At 35.7% G+C, this 15,415-nt stretch overlaps 1 protein-coding gene across 1 annotated transcript; it reads right to left on the bottom strand.

The window, feature by feature from the left end:
- On the bottom strand, positions 1-14,825 carry LOC113050872 (cytochrome P450 27C1-like). The gene is made up of 9 exons (XM_026214283.1): positions 14,436-14,825; positions 8,448-8,638; positions 5,689-5,888; positions 5,366-5,563; positions 4,785-4,948; positions 3,440-3,606; positions 2,335-2,416; positions 2,047-2,253; positions 1-889 (listed from the first exon to the last, which is right to left on the bottom strand). The coding sequence occupies exons 1-9, from the start codon at positions 14,676-14,678 to the stop codon at positions 773-775; spliced, it is 1,569 nt and encodes a 522-aa protein (XP_026070068.1). The 5' UTR covers positions 14,679-14,825; the 3' UTR covers positions 1-772.
- Positions 14,826-15,415: the final 590 nt, after the last annotated feature.

Raw genomic sequence — 15,415 nt, 5'->3', positions numbered from 1 at the left:
CCAGTGAAATTGATCTTTATTGATAAGAACAGCTACAGTGTTATAGTATCTGGATACAATTACAGTTCTTATTTTAAATTAATTTAAAAAACTATATTTTCTGTTTTCATTTCAATTTGAGTTATTTCAGTACATCAAGGAATACAAAAATAAAATGAGAAAAGCTGCCTTTGCAACTACGGTAACTGAAATGCAATAAGCTTTTATCTCTTTTTTTTCTTTTTTTCTTTTCTAGTTCATTCTGTTTCTATTTAAACTTTTAATAAGTAAGCCTGGCTCAAAACATATAGCTAGGAAAGTGCAGATTTCCAAAGGATGTCCTTTGGTTAAAGTTTGAACAAATGCCATAACATCAATATAAAATTATATATAAGATATAAAATAGATAGATAGATAAAAACACAGTCAGAAAACATTTGGAAGAACATACTTTCTGCTTGATCAGACACAAGGCCATAGCAAATAGCAGGTTTTGTAAGCTGTCACTGCCACCAGAACATGAAGAGAAGGTTTCTTCTGCCTCTTCCAATATGCTTTCTCTCCAGACTGTTAAAGAGCAATTCTTTAATAATGCAACCCAGGTGATTTGCACACTTCAGCTTTAAATCCCTCTAATAATATTTAAGCTCAATTGTGATTTATTTAAAAAGCTGGCCCACTTTTACCTACCTCCTACCCTAAATTAACACAAGCAGCATTTCACAGAAACAGGTAGGAGCCACTAGGACATTTAAGGCAAATTGATTTGAATCAATAGTACTGGTGGCTGGTTTCAAGCCCGAGGGATAAACTGCAGGTCAATGGGTTTGGAGGGAATGAGCAGGGTTCTGGTTTTGGGCTGTATAGATGGGGCTCCTTCTTTCGTTCTGACCTCATAATGCTGCATCAGCTGTGGGGTGGAAAGTGAAGGGTTAAATAAACGAGAGCGAGAGAAATAACGATAGTGAGGTAACAGAAGTTTAAACATCAACTACAAATAAGATATTAAGTGAAAAGTTTGGACACTGAAGGTATTTCTTATAAAACAGACTAAAATCTTCAACAACGACAACAAAAATCAATAAAGCTTTTTGATTTAAAGGTTTCTTTAAAGTTAAAGAAATCTAGTATTAGAGACAAATCCACATTTTGCCAAAATGAATTTCTTTATCAAATCTAAATTTTCATAGTTTTAAATATTACATTTCATTAGTGTAAATTTATTCACTAGTACATAACTCCTATACTTTCATTTTGTGATATTTTATATTTTTTTATGACTTTTATTCTGTGTAAATGTGTAAAATATTAATAATAAAGAATGGGTAGGAGTGTCCATACTTTTGATTAGGACTAGGCAGATCTTTAATTATGTGTTTCTACTCTAATTCATAAAAAAATAAAAATAAATAAAAAATAATGGTGGCTGTTATAAAAACTAGTTTTGATGTCAAATTTATTAAAATATGCAATAAATAAAGACATTACTACGCATTAATACGCACTATGTAATAAAGTGCACATGTTTAACAAGATTCTGCTCTTTGGAGTTATTTTTTCTAGGTAAATATTGAGCTAAGGACGTTGAATGGTTTTCCTGAGATAAATGTCATGTTACATGGTATTGCTTAAATTGACGTCTTTCCACTGTTGAAACACTGAGCAATTATGTGAAACATGATACATTTTAGTGAGTTGTACTGTATCTTTCAGCGTACTGTACCTTCTGGATCTCATTCATGTTTATTTACTACTAAAACTAGTACTAAAGCGGATTAATTGAATGAATTGACTTTTTCTTATATATCAAAATTAATAAAGCTTATTGTGATTATTGGATGGTAGGTGAGCTACAAATAATGTTTAGTGAAGAGTGAAAGATCGATTTTGAAATCTGGGGATCAAAATGTCAATTGATTAAAAATGACTAATCAATATTGTCACCCAGGAAAATAATGTGAGATTGATTTTTCTTTTTTTTTTCTTTGATTTCGTTCTTGGTCTAACAGAATATTTTTACTGGGTGTGAAACTGAACTTGCAGATAGTGTGGAAGCGTCACACTTACTCTACTTAAGGCAAAGTACATCTCCAGCTCCGCGACCCTCTTCCCCACGCAGGCCCGAACACCAACCCCAAACGGGATAGAACTGTAGGGGTGATGCTGAGAGCGAGACGGGCTGTCTCTCAACCAGCGGTCTGGAACAAAACGCTCTGGTTCAGGGAAATTCCTCTCATCGTGACTAACAGCGTAGTGACAGAGATGGAACTGTGTCTGTGAAGAGAGAGTGAAAACTGGAAGTTAGGCTAATAGATGTTGAATTACTTTATTAGATGTGTCTTCGTGGTTGGTTACCTTCTTAGGGAACCAATAATTATCCACAATTATTTCTGAATCCACAGTCAGGCGTCCGTTACCAGAAACAACAGGATACATCCTATGATTACAAAGTTTATTTCAGTTTATCGTGAACTTCTAAAGTGCAGTCAAAGATACCAAAGAAAAAGATCTCAAAATATGTAACCTGAGTCTCTTTTTATATCTTTTTGATCCTTTTTATAAGTAATTTTTTAAATATGTGTTTCAAAATAATGGTTAGGATGTTAACTGTCACAGATTGAACTGCTCAGAAAGAAGAACCATTTTTTTTATTTTGCTATTGGTGCACATTGGAAGACAAAAATAACCATTGGTTTATTCCATTCACCACTACAGAAGTTTACCCAACTTTGACTTCCACTTCTACGAAAACCCCGGAGATGTGAAACTGTTCATTATTGACGTTGGCTGGTAAGGTTTTCTCTTTATCTTGTTTGTCAGAATTGGGAATTTTGAATAAGACGTTAAGACTGTTAAAGTACTATCTTTTGCAATTTCAGCTACAAACCACAGCAAATCCAAAACAGAACAGAAGTTCACTGCATGTTCATTGTTTATCCAGAAGAAATCTACATGTTTACCGTATTTTCCGGACTATAAGTTGCACTTTTTTTCATAGTTTGGCTGGTCCTGCGACTTATAGTCAGGTGCGACTTATTTATCAAAATTAATTTGACATGAACAGAGAAAATTAAAAACATTACCGTCTCCAGCCGCGAGAGGGCGTTCTATACTGCCAGAGATGCTGCTCAGTTCTCCTGTAGTCTACACTGAAGACATAGAGCGCCCTCTCGTGGCTGGAGACTGTAATGTTTTCTCATGGTTCTTGGTTCTAAATAAATGCGACTTATAGTCCGGTGCGACTTATATATGTTTTTTTCCTCATCATGACGTATTTTTGGACTGATGCGACTTATACTCAGGTGCGACTTATAGTCCGAAAAATACGGTAATCACTGTGGAGGACATCATTGATGTGAGCTGGACTGTTTAATTAAGGAATGAGCAAGGCACAACCTAAAAATAGTGAAGTTTGGCTACTCCTGCATGATGTGGAAAGTGTTTCTCTGATTTCCCTGACCTGAGAGTTTCTTTGATGACAGCCTTCATGTAGGGCATCCTTGTCAGGTGTTCTGTGGTCGGCAGCTCTTTATTGGGACACACAGATGTGATCTCATTATAGAGGCGGTTCTGGACTCCTGCATCGCGTGCAAGGTGGTACAAGGTCCACGATAACGTGTTGGACGTCTTTCAAGGACAAAGAAAATAGAAAGACTGTCAGATGTCTTATTTGAAAATGCATTTACAGATCTCAGCTGATGTCATCATACAGACATTTGACTGGCAAAATTAACAGGTTAAATAGGAAACAGGTTAAGATATTAGCAAAAATGCTGAATGGGAGGTCATCGACCTTGTGTGTTGCTAAATGTGGGACACAATTTTAGCTAAATGCTCAGGAGATCTGATAAACAACGGCTTTGACAGACCCTAAGAGACCTTGACAGACTTTTACACAGAGATTAGGAACATAGTACAGCATGTTAAAGGTTATTATAGCTTCAGTTAGGGATGGAACAGCACATTCTGTCTGTGAAACAATATTGGGACATGTTCAAAGTTGATGTGGTGAATTACATCAGTCGTCATCCCGCTAGGACTCTTGTGTAAACTCACCTTGACCACAGCTGATTAAAAGTAACTGCAAGGATGGGTCAGAAAACGAAAGGTTGTGTTTGCAGATGCCACTTGTTGCAATAACATTTTCTAATGCAATACAATCGCATCCATTTTTAGTTATGACTCCAGTGGCCGAAAGTGACCAAATAATTTTTGGGGTCATTGTGTATATATGTAGTCTATTTATTAGTGAAATATCTGTTCACATCTGTACACATGAAGACAAGCTTTTGGCTATTAGAATTTTAGCAGAGAGAAATTTTGGTCATGATCATTCCAGTTTTATAAAGGTGCGGCAAATTAAAAACGGAAATATGTTTGAGCAAGGTTAGTGGTTCAACAGGTTCAGTGGTTTCGAAATTGACTGAATGTGTAAACTGGCAAGACAAAACCAATGCAAATGATAAACATTCACTTTATGAGTGTTACATTTTCCAGTGAATCTACGAATCACATGCATTCCGAACCACGGGACTTGGTCCATATCTGTTTGTATCATAATAAAATAGTTTAAAAAAAATTATTTGCGCATGTGTGTTTCTCTCATGTTCCTTCCTTTCACAGAAGCTTAATTTCTCTCTTGTTTTCTGCAGGTACATTAAGAAAACGCCCACTTGTCAAAACAACTGAACCAGTCGTGCAGGATATTGTTCATGGAATATGTTTAATTTCTGAATAACAGCAAATCAAATAGCTTGACCTACTTCCTCTTCGACTGTTTCAGGTGAAAACGAACATGTTCTTACCGTATCCACACCTCCCAGCAGAAGTTCAGTCAGGCTGATGTACACCTCTCCTAAGCTGAGTTTATTGCAGGACAACAGGTAGGTGAGGTACATGCCCTCCACCTGCTCTCCACGCTCAACCTGATCATGTATCTGCTTCACCTTCCTATCAATCAGACGCCGGGCTGGACAAAAGTGCAAGACACAGACAGAAAGGACAATCAGTTATACTGATGATGTTTCACAACCAGATTTATACCCAGCAACCCAGGCACCTGAAAAGTCAGCTTTGCCATCACAGGAATAAATAGCATTTTAAAATATATTAAAATAGAAAATGTTTTTCAATTGCAATAATATTTCAAAATTTTACTGTTTTACTTGTTTATCAAATAAATATTGCTTTAGGAAGGATAAGAATCTTCTTTTCCCAAAAAAAAAAAATAATAATAATTATTCAAAAAAATAATGAAATGAGTGTGCACAATTAAATATTGGCCAATATAAATACGATAACGACAAATAATCAAAAAAATCAATAATATCCAATATGGTAATGATATATTGTGCGCCCTTAAAGAAGACATTGAATTTTAACATACCTACGTCATACAAGTCATCCCACGCCTGGACAAACCGTTTCCAGAACGGGAAGATGTGACGGGTCCAGCGTGGGAAGAAAAGAACCGTCTCTGACAGCGCCAACATATCATTAACGGCAGATATGAACCGCAGGGTGTCTGTGGGAATTTCCTCCTGTAAACAGCCTAACCGTGTTTCAAACAGGATCGAGGAGATTCCTGAACAGTGGGAAAGCAAAACCACAGTCAAACTAAATCTACCAGACTACAAAAGAGTATGTATCTGTTCAAACATCACTGTGAATAGCTCCAAGGTATCGTAACCATTCTGCATCCATACACACCCTCAAAGCCAAATTTGTAGAGCTCAGAGGTGAGGTCACTGATGGTGGCCTGGTCTTGACTGCGCAGACGCAGACGTTCCACACGCTGCAGGAGATCAGACACAACCTCGTGAATGATAGGTGCATATGCTGCTGCTTCCTTCAGTTTAAGCATTTTAGGGTTCAGTGCACTGCGGATGCGATACCACTCAGGGCCTGTACTGAAAGCCGCAGAAAAAAGAGACTAAATTGGTGATTTTATAAAAAATAGGCATTAGCATCCAAATGTTTGGTGTCGATTTGATTTTTTTGGTGATGATGTTTTTTTAAAGTTTTTAAATGAAGTCTCTTACTCTCACCAAGGCTGTATTTACCTGAACAGTGTGGAGGAAATGTTATTTTTATCTGAAATATTAATATTATTATTAGTATAATTTGCTGCACTGTACTAAAGAATGTTCTTTAGACTCTCTCTGAGTTCTTCAGTATGCTTGAGTTTTCGATGAGCTGAGAGACAACAGGAAATCTGTTTGATCTGTATCTGTGTGTGAGACGGAAATGTTATTTTAGTTTCTTAGGCATCAGGGCTAGGGGCTACTTAGAAAGATTTGCATTAAATTCTGGATAACTCATCTGGAGGAAATAGTTAGGCACCTTAAATGGACATATATGTTGAATATGCCTTGTGATTGGATGAGATCAAAGCATGTATAAATCTTAATGTTAATTTCGGCATTTACTAAAACATTACTAAAATCAATAGTTGTGCTTTTTAAAATGTACTAATTCACTGTGAATTAACATGAGCTAACAATAAACAACTAAATGTTCATTAACTAATATTAACAAAGATCAATAACTACTGTAATAAATGTTTTGTTCATGTTAGTTAATACATCAACTAATGGAACCTCAAAGGGTAACTAAACCCTAAACCAACTTTCTTTAGTTAATGATCTGTAAGAATGGGGCTTTATTACTGCTGTCCATTGATTCAAGTAACTTTTTTGACATTTTAGTATAAAGTGTTTTAACTCTACAATATATGGTGTAAAAAAGTCTGAGTGCTGCCCTCTTCAGGTTGAACGGTGGCTACTGCAGTTGAAAACCATCTTGTTCCATCAAAAACACTGTAGCGAGTCAGGATTTGGAATTGCGAGTACTGAAAACGATCAGGATAGAGTATTTTAGCATCTATTTAGCATAGCATTCATATAGTTATTTAGATTATTTTGTGTAGCCTATGTAGTTAAATAGCATAGTTGTTAGTGTAACGTTAGTATTGTTAGAAGCATAGTTAGTTAGTAGCATAGTATTGCATCAGTTAGGATAGCTTCAAGTTAGCGTAGATTTATCTGTATTTAGTACAGTGGTAAGGATGTTATGTAGGTGTAGTGTTGCTGGTTGCAACAGCACTGCTGGACTGCATGGTTTTCCTGCAGACTTGAAAATTAGGTGCCGCGAGTTCTCGCCTAGAGCTAGAGTGTGCAAACTACATTTTACGCAGGATTGCTTCTCCAACACAATGGAGATGGAAATGGGCTTCTCCACACAGCTTGTGAAAAAGTGATGCAATGCCTTACTCAGAGACTGGCCCCATTCTCTCTTGCACGACTGCTTGGCTAGCATCGTTGAATGCCGATCGCGATGCGGGAAGACCGCAGTTTGAGCCAGCGGCTCAAATTAATAAGGCTCAGGCGCTGGCCCTGTGTCCACAGACACCTCGACATCCTCCACTTCAGGTGAAGGTGGGGGAGAAAAGTCCTCTACTTCAAATTAATGCTCTGTTGCAAAGCTACTTGCGTCACTACAGTCACTTTCCATTTTAGCGACTCTGAGAGAAGCTGTCAATTAATCCTTCACTGCGGATCTCAGGTTCATGCCCCACCCGCTCAGCCCTGCCCTCGGTTGTGCTCTGCCCACTTTTCAGCATTTTTCAAATATTGCCACTGGGTGGAGCCAGGCTCTGACCAGGGATTTAGTTACACTTTAAAGGGGTCAACAGATTCCCATTTTTCCACAAGTTGATATGATTCTTTAGGGTCTTAATGAAAATTCTGTAACATAGTTTGGTTAAAATTTCTCGGTAATGTAAAAAACCTTTTTCACCCTGTCAAAAACAGCTCTTTTCAGAGCATGTAGTTTTGTAGCATTTTCCTTTAAATGTAAATGAGCTCTTTTGACTTCGCTTCCTCTCTTCAGAGCTGCTCTCTGAGGGACTGTTTACTTTAGCCACATTTATCGTGAAACTTGCTAATTAACTGCAAACTGCAACTGCAAACGCGTCCTGTGTGAAAGCACAATGACTCCATGCTGCTTCTGCTCCACATACGTAACGCACACGGACTGCATACGCACTGAAGACAGAGTATGTGTGAAACAGGTGTAAGGTAAGACAACCAGTCCAGACCAGTCAGTTACACTAAAGGTAAAACATTCTTGCCACATTTCATAACATATCAGTATGTATATACTACAAAATGGCAATCGGTCAATCAAACTAAAATTCTGTTAACCTTGAGATTCAACATTCAAAAACATTATCAGGGAATAAAAACGTTTGTACTGTTTGGCACACAGAGCTGTTATATTGCTTTGTTAATGTGGTGTAAAGAATCACTGAGGCTGATTTTATCATACTTTAATGATGTTATTATTCATTTATTTATCTATTTTGCATACTCTTGAAGATAGAAAGCTCTGGTCTTGTTACACTGACAAAAAAAAAAAAGTCATACAGGTTTGGCATGACAGACCTTGTGAAGGAGGGAAGTGCTTACTCTACATGAAGTCCATACGCCTGTCCTCTCATGTCTCTGTATTCTTTCCAGTGAGGCAGATCAGTCCGCACTGGATAACGGCCCTCCTGTCGGATCACCTGTGCAATCAGTTCAGCCGTTGCCACATTTACCACATCAAACGGCCCAAAGCGGGACCGCCAGATCGGACCATACAGGCGCTTATGCTCCACCTGCACAATAGATGTGAGATAAAAAAAAAAATCATTTTGTGTATTGCCAATTATTCATCACACACATTAGGCCATTTAGCTAATTACAATTATCCTCCCAGGAGTAACCTACAGTTAAATATGAGTTGTGTCATTGTGTAAAATGTTTGAATATCAACTCCTAATTTAGAATTAACCTCTCAGGTTTCATTAAATCAATCTCAGTTTGTCTTTCAAAGCTTGCCTAAACTCTTATGAGACTTTGGAACGACATAAGGCTAAGTAAATGAATACAGAATTAAAATTACCGTGAGAATTATCCCTTTAAAAAGCTAATTTATAAACACAAACACACCCTGTTTTCCTATGGGTGGACAAACTGCCGTAAATAACACCATTAGTTAAACCAGAACTTGGCATGTCAAGTCCTTTAAACAAACAAAAATGCTATTATGACAGAACAGCCTCCAAGTTTTCTGACTGGCCAAATTGTGTGGGCTGTATTCAAATTCCTTGTTGTTAACAGAGTGACACAGAGAAAGAACAAAATGTCACCCCCCTAGTAAATGTGCTCAGACATCTGACCTACATAGTTCTACATAAACAAACATAAATATGGCAAGACGTTTTAACCTTTATTACCAAAAGATAACTACCAATTTTATAGTACCTTTTTTTTTCCTACAAAGTAATGCCTTTATTCCTGCCATTAACTATAGTTTTTAGTATATATCCCTGCTTTCCTAGAAGTAATAGACATTAGTATGAATTTATTACACACTGGTTTGCATTAGGGCTGTCACTTTTGTGAAAAAAATCATTTTCGATTTTTAAGACATAAGTGTTAATTGCAGGGTTCCCACGCTTCTTGAAAGTACTTGAAAGTGCTTGAATTTCAGACATATGGATTCAAGGCCTGGAAAGTACTTGAAAACTAACATAGGTCCTTGAAAGTGCTTGAATTAAATTTGAAATCAGTTTTGTTTGTGCTGCTATTTTTTAAATTGTCCAATATGTGCTTCTGTCAAAAACAGAACTAAACACGGGAGGTTATCTGTTTGATCTCTGACGTGATCGTGCGGAGCACCGCAAAGTTGATTCTGTGCTTGCTTGATCTAATATTTTGTTTTGTTTTTTTAAATGTTGTCAATTTAAGTAGCAAATCAGAATAGCTAAAAAAATCTATGCATATATTTTGAGAAAAAGGTCTTCTTTATGATTTTCTGTTTTGTTTATGTTAATTAAAGCAACGTTTTTTAAATAACGAAAGAATATGTAAATGTATGGTATTTAGGGTGAAAAGCGACCCTGCTGTAGTGACTAAAGGTGCCGTGATTAACATGATAATTAACAGACCGCTGACTTTTCCATTTGTTGACATGATATGGTTAGATTCAGTTGCTAAATACCATATTATGTTGGGTGTCCTTGGAGATAATCACCATGTTTAGAATGAAACCATCATATTTAAAAACATTATATTAATCCATGTGCATTGTTCAAATTCACTACCCTTTCGTTAACTTTGGGATGAAAACATCCACTCAGTTGAACTGTAAAAATGTATCGGATAAATATATATATTTTTTTTGCATAAATCTATTAATCAACCTCAGTCTTGATCAAAACTACCAAATGTTTTTTTTTTTAAATCCAAGATTTTAACTCTTTAATTGCCAAGTTCATAAATGATATCACTGATTTTGGGGGGGGGGGGGGGAACAAACAAAATTACTTATTTTAAATATAAAATTAATCGTGGCCAGATTTTTGATTGCAAAGACATGACACCATATTATCATGCATTCTTGATTGTTTGTGGTTTTCCCTGTTGGGAAGAGGTACATTTTTTTATTTTTACAGTTGATCACTAGGTGTGACAATTAACCCTTTAGATAGGCCTGTGCAAAATAAGTCTTAGTTTCTGGCTTGTATATGGAGTATAACAGCAAATTATAGTGTTTGTGTGTGTGTGTGAGATTCTTGATTGTTGGTGGTTTTCCCTCTTGGTAAGAGGTAACATTTGTTATTTTTACAGTTGATCACTAGGTGGGACCATTAACCCTTTAGATAGGCCTGTGCAAAAAAGGCTTAGTTTCTGGCTTGTATATGGAGTTAAATGGAGTATAACACCATATTATATTGTGTGTGTATGTGTGTGTGAGAGAGAAAGAGAGAGAGAAAGAGAGAGAGAGAGAGAGAGAGAGAGAGAGTGAGAGAGACCTTTACCTTGATGTATTTGAGAAAATCAAAATGTACACCTCAGCTTTCAGAACTACATGGAGTAAACAAAAGTGTTTTTATGCACCTGCTGCCTTTTGATGGTGGTGATAAGTATAGACTAAACAAAGTACGTGGATTTAGACACTTGCATGTCATCCTGCTGGTCATTTAATGGTGAGAAGAGCAGCAAGCAACACGAGAAAGGGCTCGACTTGTACTGAAGTTTTAGAAATGACTTTGCAGCTTGACCCCTCCAGCAAGCTGCAGCTTATTTGAAGTTGGTATTGTATTTTGGTTCATAATACATTTTGTTCATAGATCTGATGCAAAGTAGATTTTTTTTACAGGATTTTAAGGTTTTAAACTGTTTTACTATCAAGAAAAGAAGAGCATTTCACACATAGGCCATCCGTACTTTTCACCATCAAAAGGCAGCAGCTGCATAAACACACTTCTTTTTTTATTGTTTACTCCATGTATTTCTGAGAGGTGAGGTGCATATTTGGATTTTTTCAGATACATCAAGGTAAGTGCACAAAGGTCTCTCTTTCTCTCTCTGTCTCTCTCTCACGCATACACACACACACACACACACACTATAGTTTGCTGTTATACTCCATATAACTCCATATACAAGAAAAGAAACTAAGCCTTTTTTTCACAGGCCTATCTAAAGGGTTAATGGTCGCGTAAGAGTTAATGAAGGGAGACGTAAAAGACTGGACATTGCGTTGGTTTCATATGGATTACTTTATTACTTAATATTTGTTGTTGATAAGACTTGCTTAGTTTAAAAGTAGACAAAACAAGATTTCTATAGAAATATCTCTCATATCTCTTTGTGGAGTATTTGTTGAGTTTCAGTTCATTTTCATGACGCATTTCTAAATGAAGATCACGCAGACCAAGGCTGCAGACAGCGCACTCTGTTTTCTTTATTTTATAAATGCACAAAGTTTTCTCATTATGTGTGCATACAAATTAAAGTAGACTCTTTACAGATTCGATTGATGTATTGCTCTTACCTGTATGATCAAAACTGAAAGTGCAATTTAAGTTCTTTTCGGCGGTATGCCACAAAACGCCTATATGCATAGACTAAACAAAAAAATATTTAGTGATTGTTTTATTAAGTGAATATTTATATTATGAAAATATTATACAAAATTATATATATAAAAATATTAAGTGATTGTTTTGAACAAGTATTAACTTAAACATTATAAAAAATAAAAATGAAAAAATAAAAAAATGTATTTTAGCTTAAAGGGTTATTCCAGTTGCACGATCCTTCAAAAATAATTCTGATATTCTGATTTCCTGCTAAAAAACACTTATTATGATAATGTTGAAAACAGCGGAGTAGAATTTTTTCAGGTTTCTTTGATGAATAGAAAATTCAGAAGAACAGCATTTATCTGAAATATAAATCTTTTGTAAAATGATGTCTTTATCATCCTTTCTAAATAAAAGTATACATTTCTATAATTTATTTTCCAAAAAATAGACTCTAAGCTTTTGAATGGTATAGGGTATAATGTTGCGAAAGCTTTTTGTTTCACATAAATGCTGAATTTTGGATCCTTCTATTCATCAAAGAATACTGAAAAATGTAGCATCTGTTTTAAATATTGATCATCAGCAAATCATCATATCAGAATGATTTCTGAAGGATGTGACACTGAAGACTGGAGTAATGATGCTGAAAATACAGCTTTGATCACAGGAATAAGTTACAATTTACAATAAGTTCAAATAGAAAACAGTTATTTTAAATAGTAAAAATATTTCACAATTGTTTTTGCTGTACTTTGGATCAAATCAATGCAGGCTTGGTGGGCAGAAGAGACTCAAGACATTAAAAATCTTATGTAAAAAAACTGTAGACTGATAGGCTATATTGATTACAGAAATATTATATTGTAATGTTTTATATTATATTGTAATGTTATATATATATATGTGTGTGTGTGTGTGTGTGTGTGTGTGTGTGTGTGTGTAATTTTGGTCCCCCTCACTTCTGAAAAGATGGCTATGTCCCTTTACGTCTTTATTGAGTGAATGTGCAAATTTTTAATATTAACAGGTTTTACTATGTTATTAAAACATTTAACAGCTTTTTATAAAAAAAAACAAAAGCTGAGAAAAATGTATTCTTAATTTAAAAACTCTTTAAAAACCAGTGTTATACATTTTTAACAATATTTCAGAAACTGCTTTTGAATATTACCAGTATTGAATTTAATGGATTTCAAGTCCTTTAAACATGACTGTCTAAAATGCTTTAATTTTATAATACCTACACATTCAAAACATGATTATTACTTATTATTATTACATTATTTACTTTATGTAAATATTAAGTGTAAGTGAAATGGTAAGTACAGTAAAGACATTCATGATGTTATGTGCTGGGAGTGTGAATTTCAAAGGTGCTTGATTTAATAAAATGGTGCTTTAAAAAGTCCTTGAAAGTCCAGTGAATCTGGTGTTCATGAAAGTGTGGGAACCCTATAATTGAATCTATTGTAAAATTGATTTTCCATGTCAAAAAAAAAAGTTGATTCCTTTTTCAACGTCAAATAACGGACGAACGTAAAGAGAGCGCTGGAAACTCACAAGTCAGCAATATATCTTATTTATTGGCATGAAGTTTCGTGCAGAATAACAAACAGCAAAATATATATGTTCAGAGGGGACGGCTGCCATAACAAAAGAGAAACATCAGTGCAGGCTTTAACCCGGCTGCATTTATGATTGAGGCAATTCAAAAATCTCCAAGATTATTTTAAATAATGATTCAATCCATTTCAAACAACTATATATATATATATATATATAAACAATTGTAGCTAGTAGAGAGTCATGCTATAAGTAACATTTGGATAAATAAAAATGTCTAAAAATTAGGTAATTAGTATTTAACATCTAATTTCTAGTATCTCGTTAATAAATTATGCCAAATATTGGAATAGTTACAATTAACTAAGAAATAAATACTAGTACCTAATAATTATTTACTAGCAAAACTAGAAAAACACCTGGAATGCACTTCTGTCAAAATTAATAGGCCTAGCTTATATCTAAACCACAGAAGGCTATACAATTCTAAAGTACTAGGACTGTTGGAATAATTTCTTGCATCTGACAGATAAGCTAGTTGCTAGAGAAACTGGAAAAGATACAGTACAAGTCATAATTGGATTAATATTTCGATATTAGTCAGATTTAAGGAATACATATTAAAATGGCTTTCCATATTGCGTTCACATTTCACAGTTATCAGATACCGGCATCAGACAGGATTTCCTGAGTCTTTACATAGGCTTATATTATGCTTGTTGATTAGAAAAATCATAACAATGTTCCTTAACAAATCATTCGCTCCTGTACGAGTAGTTGGCAAAGTCTCAGCAATTTATATAATTTCATATATAGGCTATTTATATTTAAACATTATGATTTGATGTATTAATTATTGTTTGCATCTTAAAACACGCCGAAAGAAACATTTATTCATGTTAAGCAGCAGTATGAGCATACAGTCAGACCACTTGAAAAAGCATTTAAAAAATAAATTATAATAAAGTTTTACCTGCATTGCATGACTTTTGTCCGCGTATCCTTTGACGAAGAGCCAGTAGACAGTTGTGGCCAGACTGGGTCCCGGTAGATCATCTATGGTTTTGTATTTTCCAGTGATTGATGTAGCGCTGTGAAATTCTACACCACTTGTTTGAGACTTCAGGGTTCGTGCTATGAATTCATAAAATGGTGCATATGTTTTACCAACATGAACTGCGACACGATCAGCTTTCACTAGAGCAGAAGACAACATGATGCTTTGGCGTCGGTCGCACGAATATCTGATAGATCACATTCTAGATGATGTTTTGTCAAACTCTGGGCGGGATCGTCCAGTCCCCGCTGGGTTTTGAACCACAGCACAGATCGGTGAGCACACAGTGGAGTAAAGCAGTCACGCGCTTCAATCTGCGCTTCAAGTTCACTGCGCGTCTACTCGGCGGTGCGTGGTAGATTGTAGAAGGTGCGAGCGTGTTCAAGGAAATCTTCTTTAGGAAATCCTCCTTCGGTTGACATATTTATTCATATTCGTATTCATTTTCACGGCCTTCTGTTTATGTTTTCAACAGTTTGTTTTATTATAATTATGTGTTATTAGCGGATGGCAAATGAAACTGTTATTGTATGGTGTATTCTGCTCAGGCGCGTGTCTAGGGGGAGGCTGGGGGAGGCAATGCCTCCCCTAGGATAAGCCCTGCCTCCCCTGAGAAATGATCTGTCCCTCTGATGATAAATTAAAACTTAAAAGTGGATTGTTTTGTGCATATTTTTCCATAGCTTGCAGATTGGTCTGATCCAACAAAAATCCAGTTTGGCGCTGTTTGACAGAAAAAGCGCATCATGTGAGAACAGAACGCTAATTGAAATGTTTACCTGGCAGAGCTTTAAAGCAGTGGCGTGTCCAGAAGGGTGGCAAAAAAAATTTGATTTGCCACCCCAAAACAGCGTATGGGATCGAAGTGCATTGACAGCTGAACAGCCTGATTTTTT

Source organism: Carassius auratus, chromosome 31 (assembly GCF_003368295.1).
Source record: "Carassius auratus strain Wakin chromosome 31, ASM336829v1, whole genome shotgun sequence".
Classification (NCBI taxonomy): Eukaryota; Metazoa; Chordata; class Actinopteri; order Cypriniformes; family Cyprinidae; genus Carassius; species Carassius auratus.
This window is presented reverse-complemented; position numbering and strand designations above follow the sequence as displayed.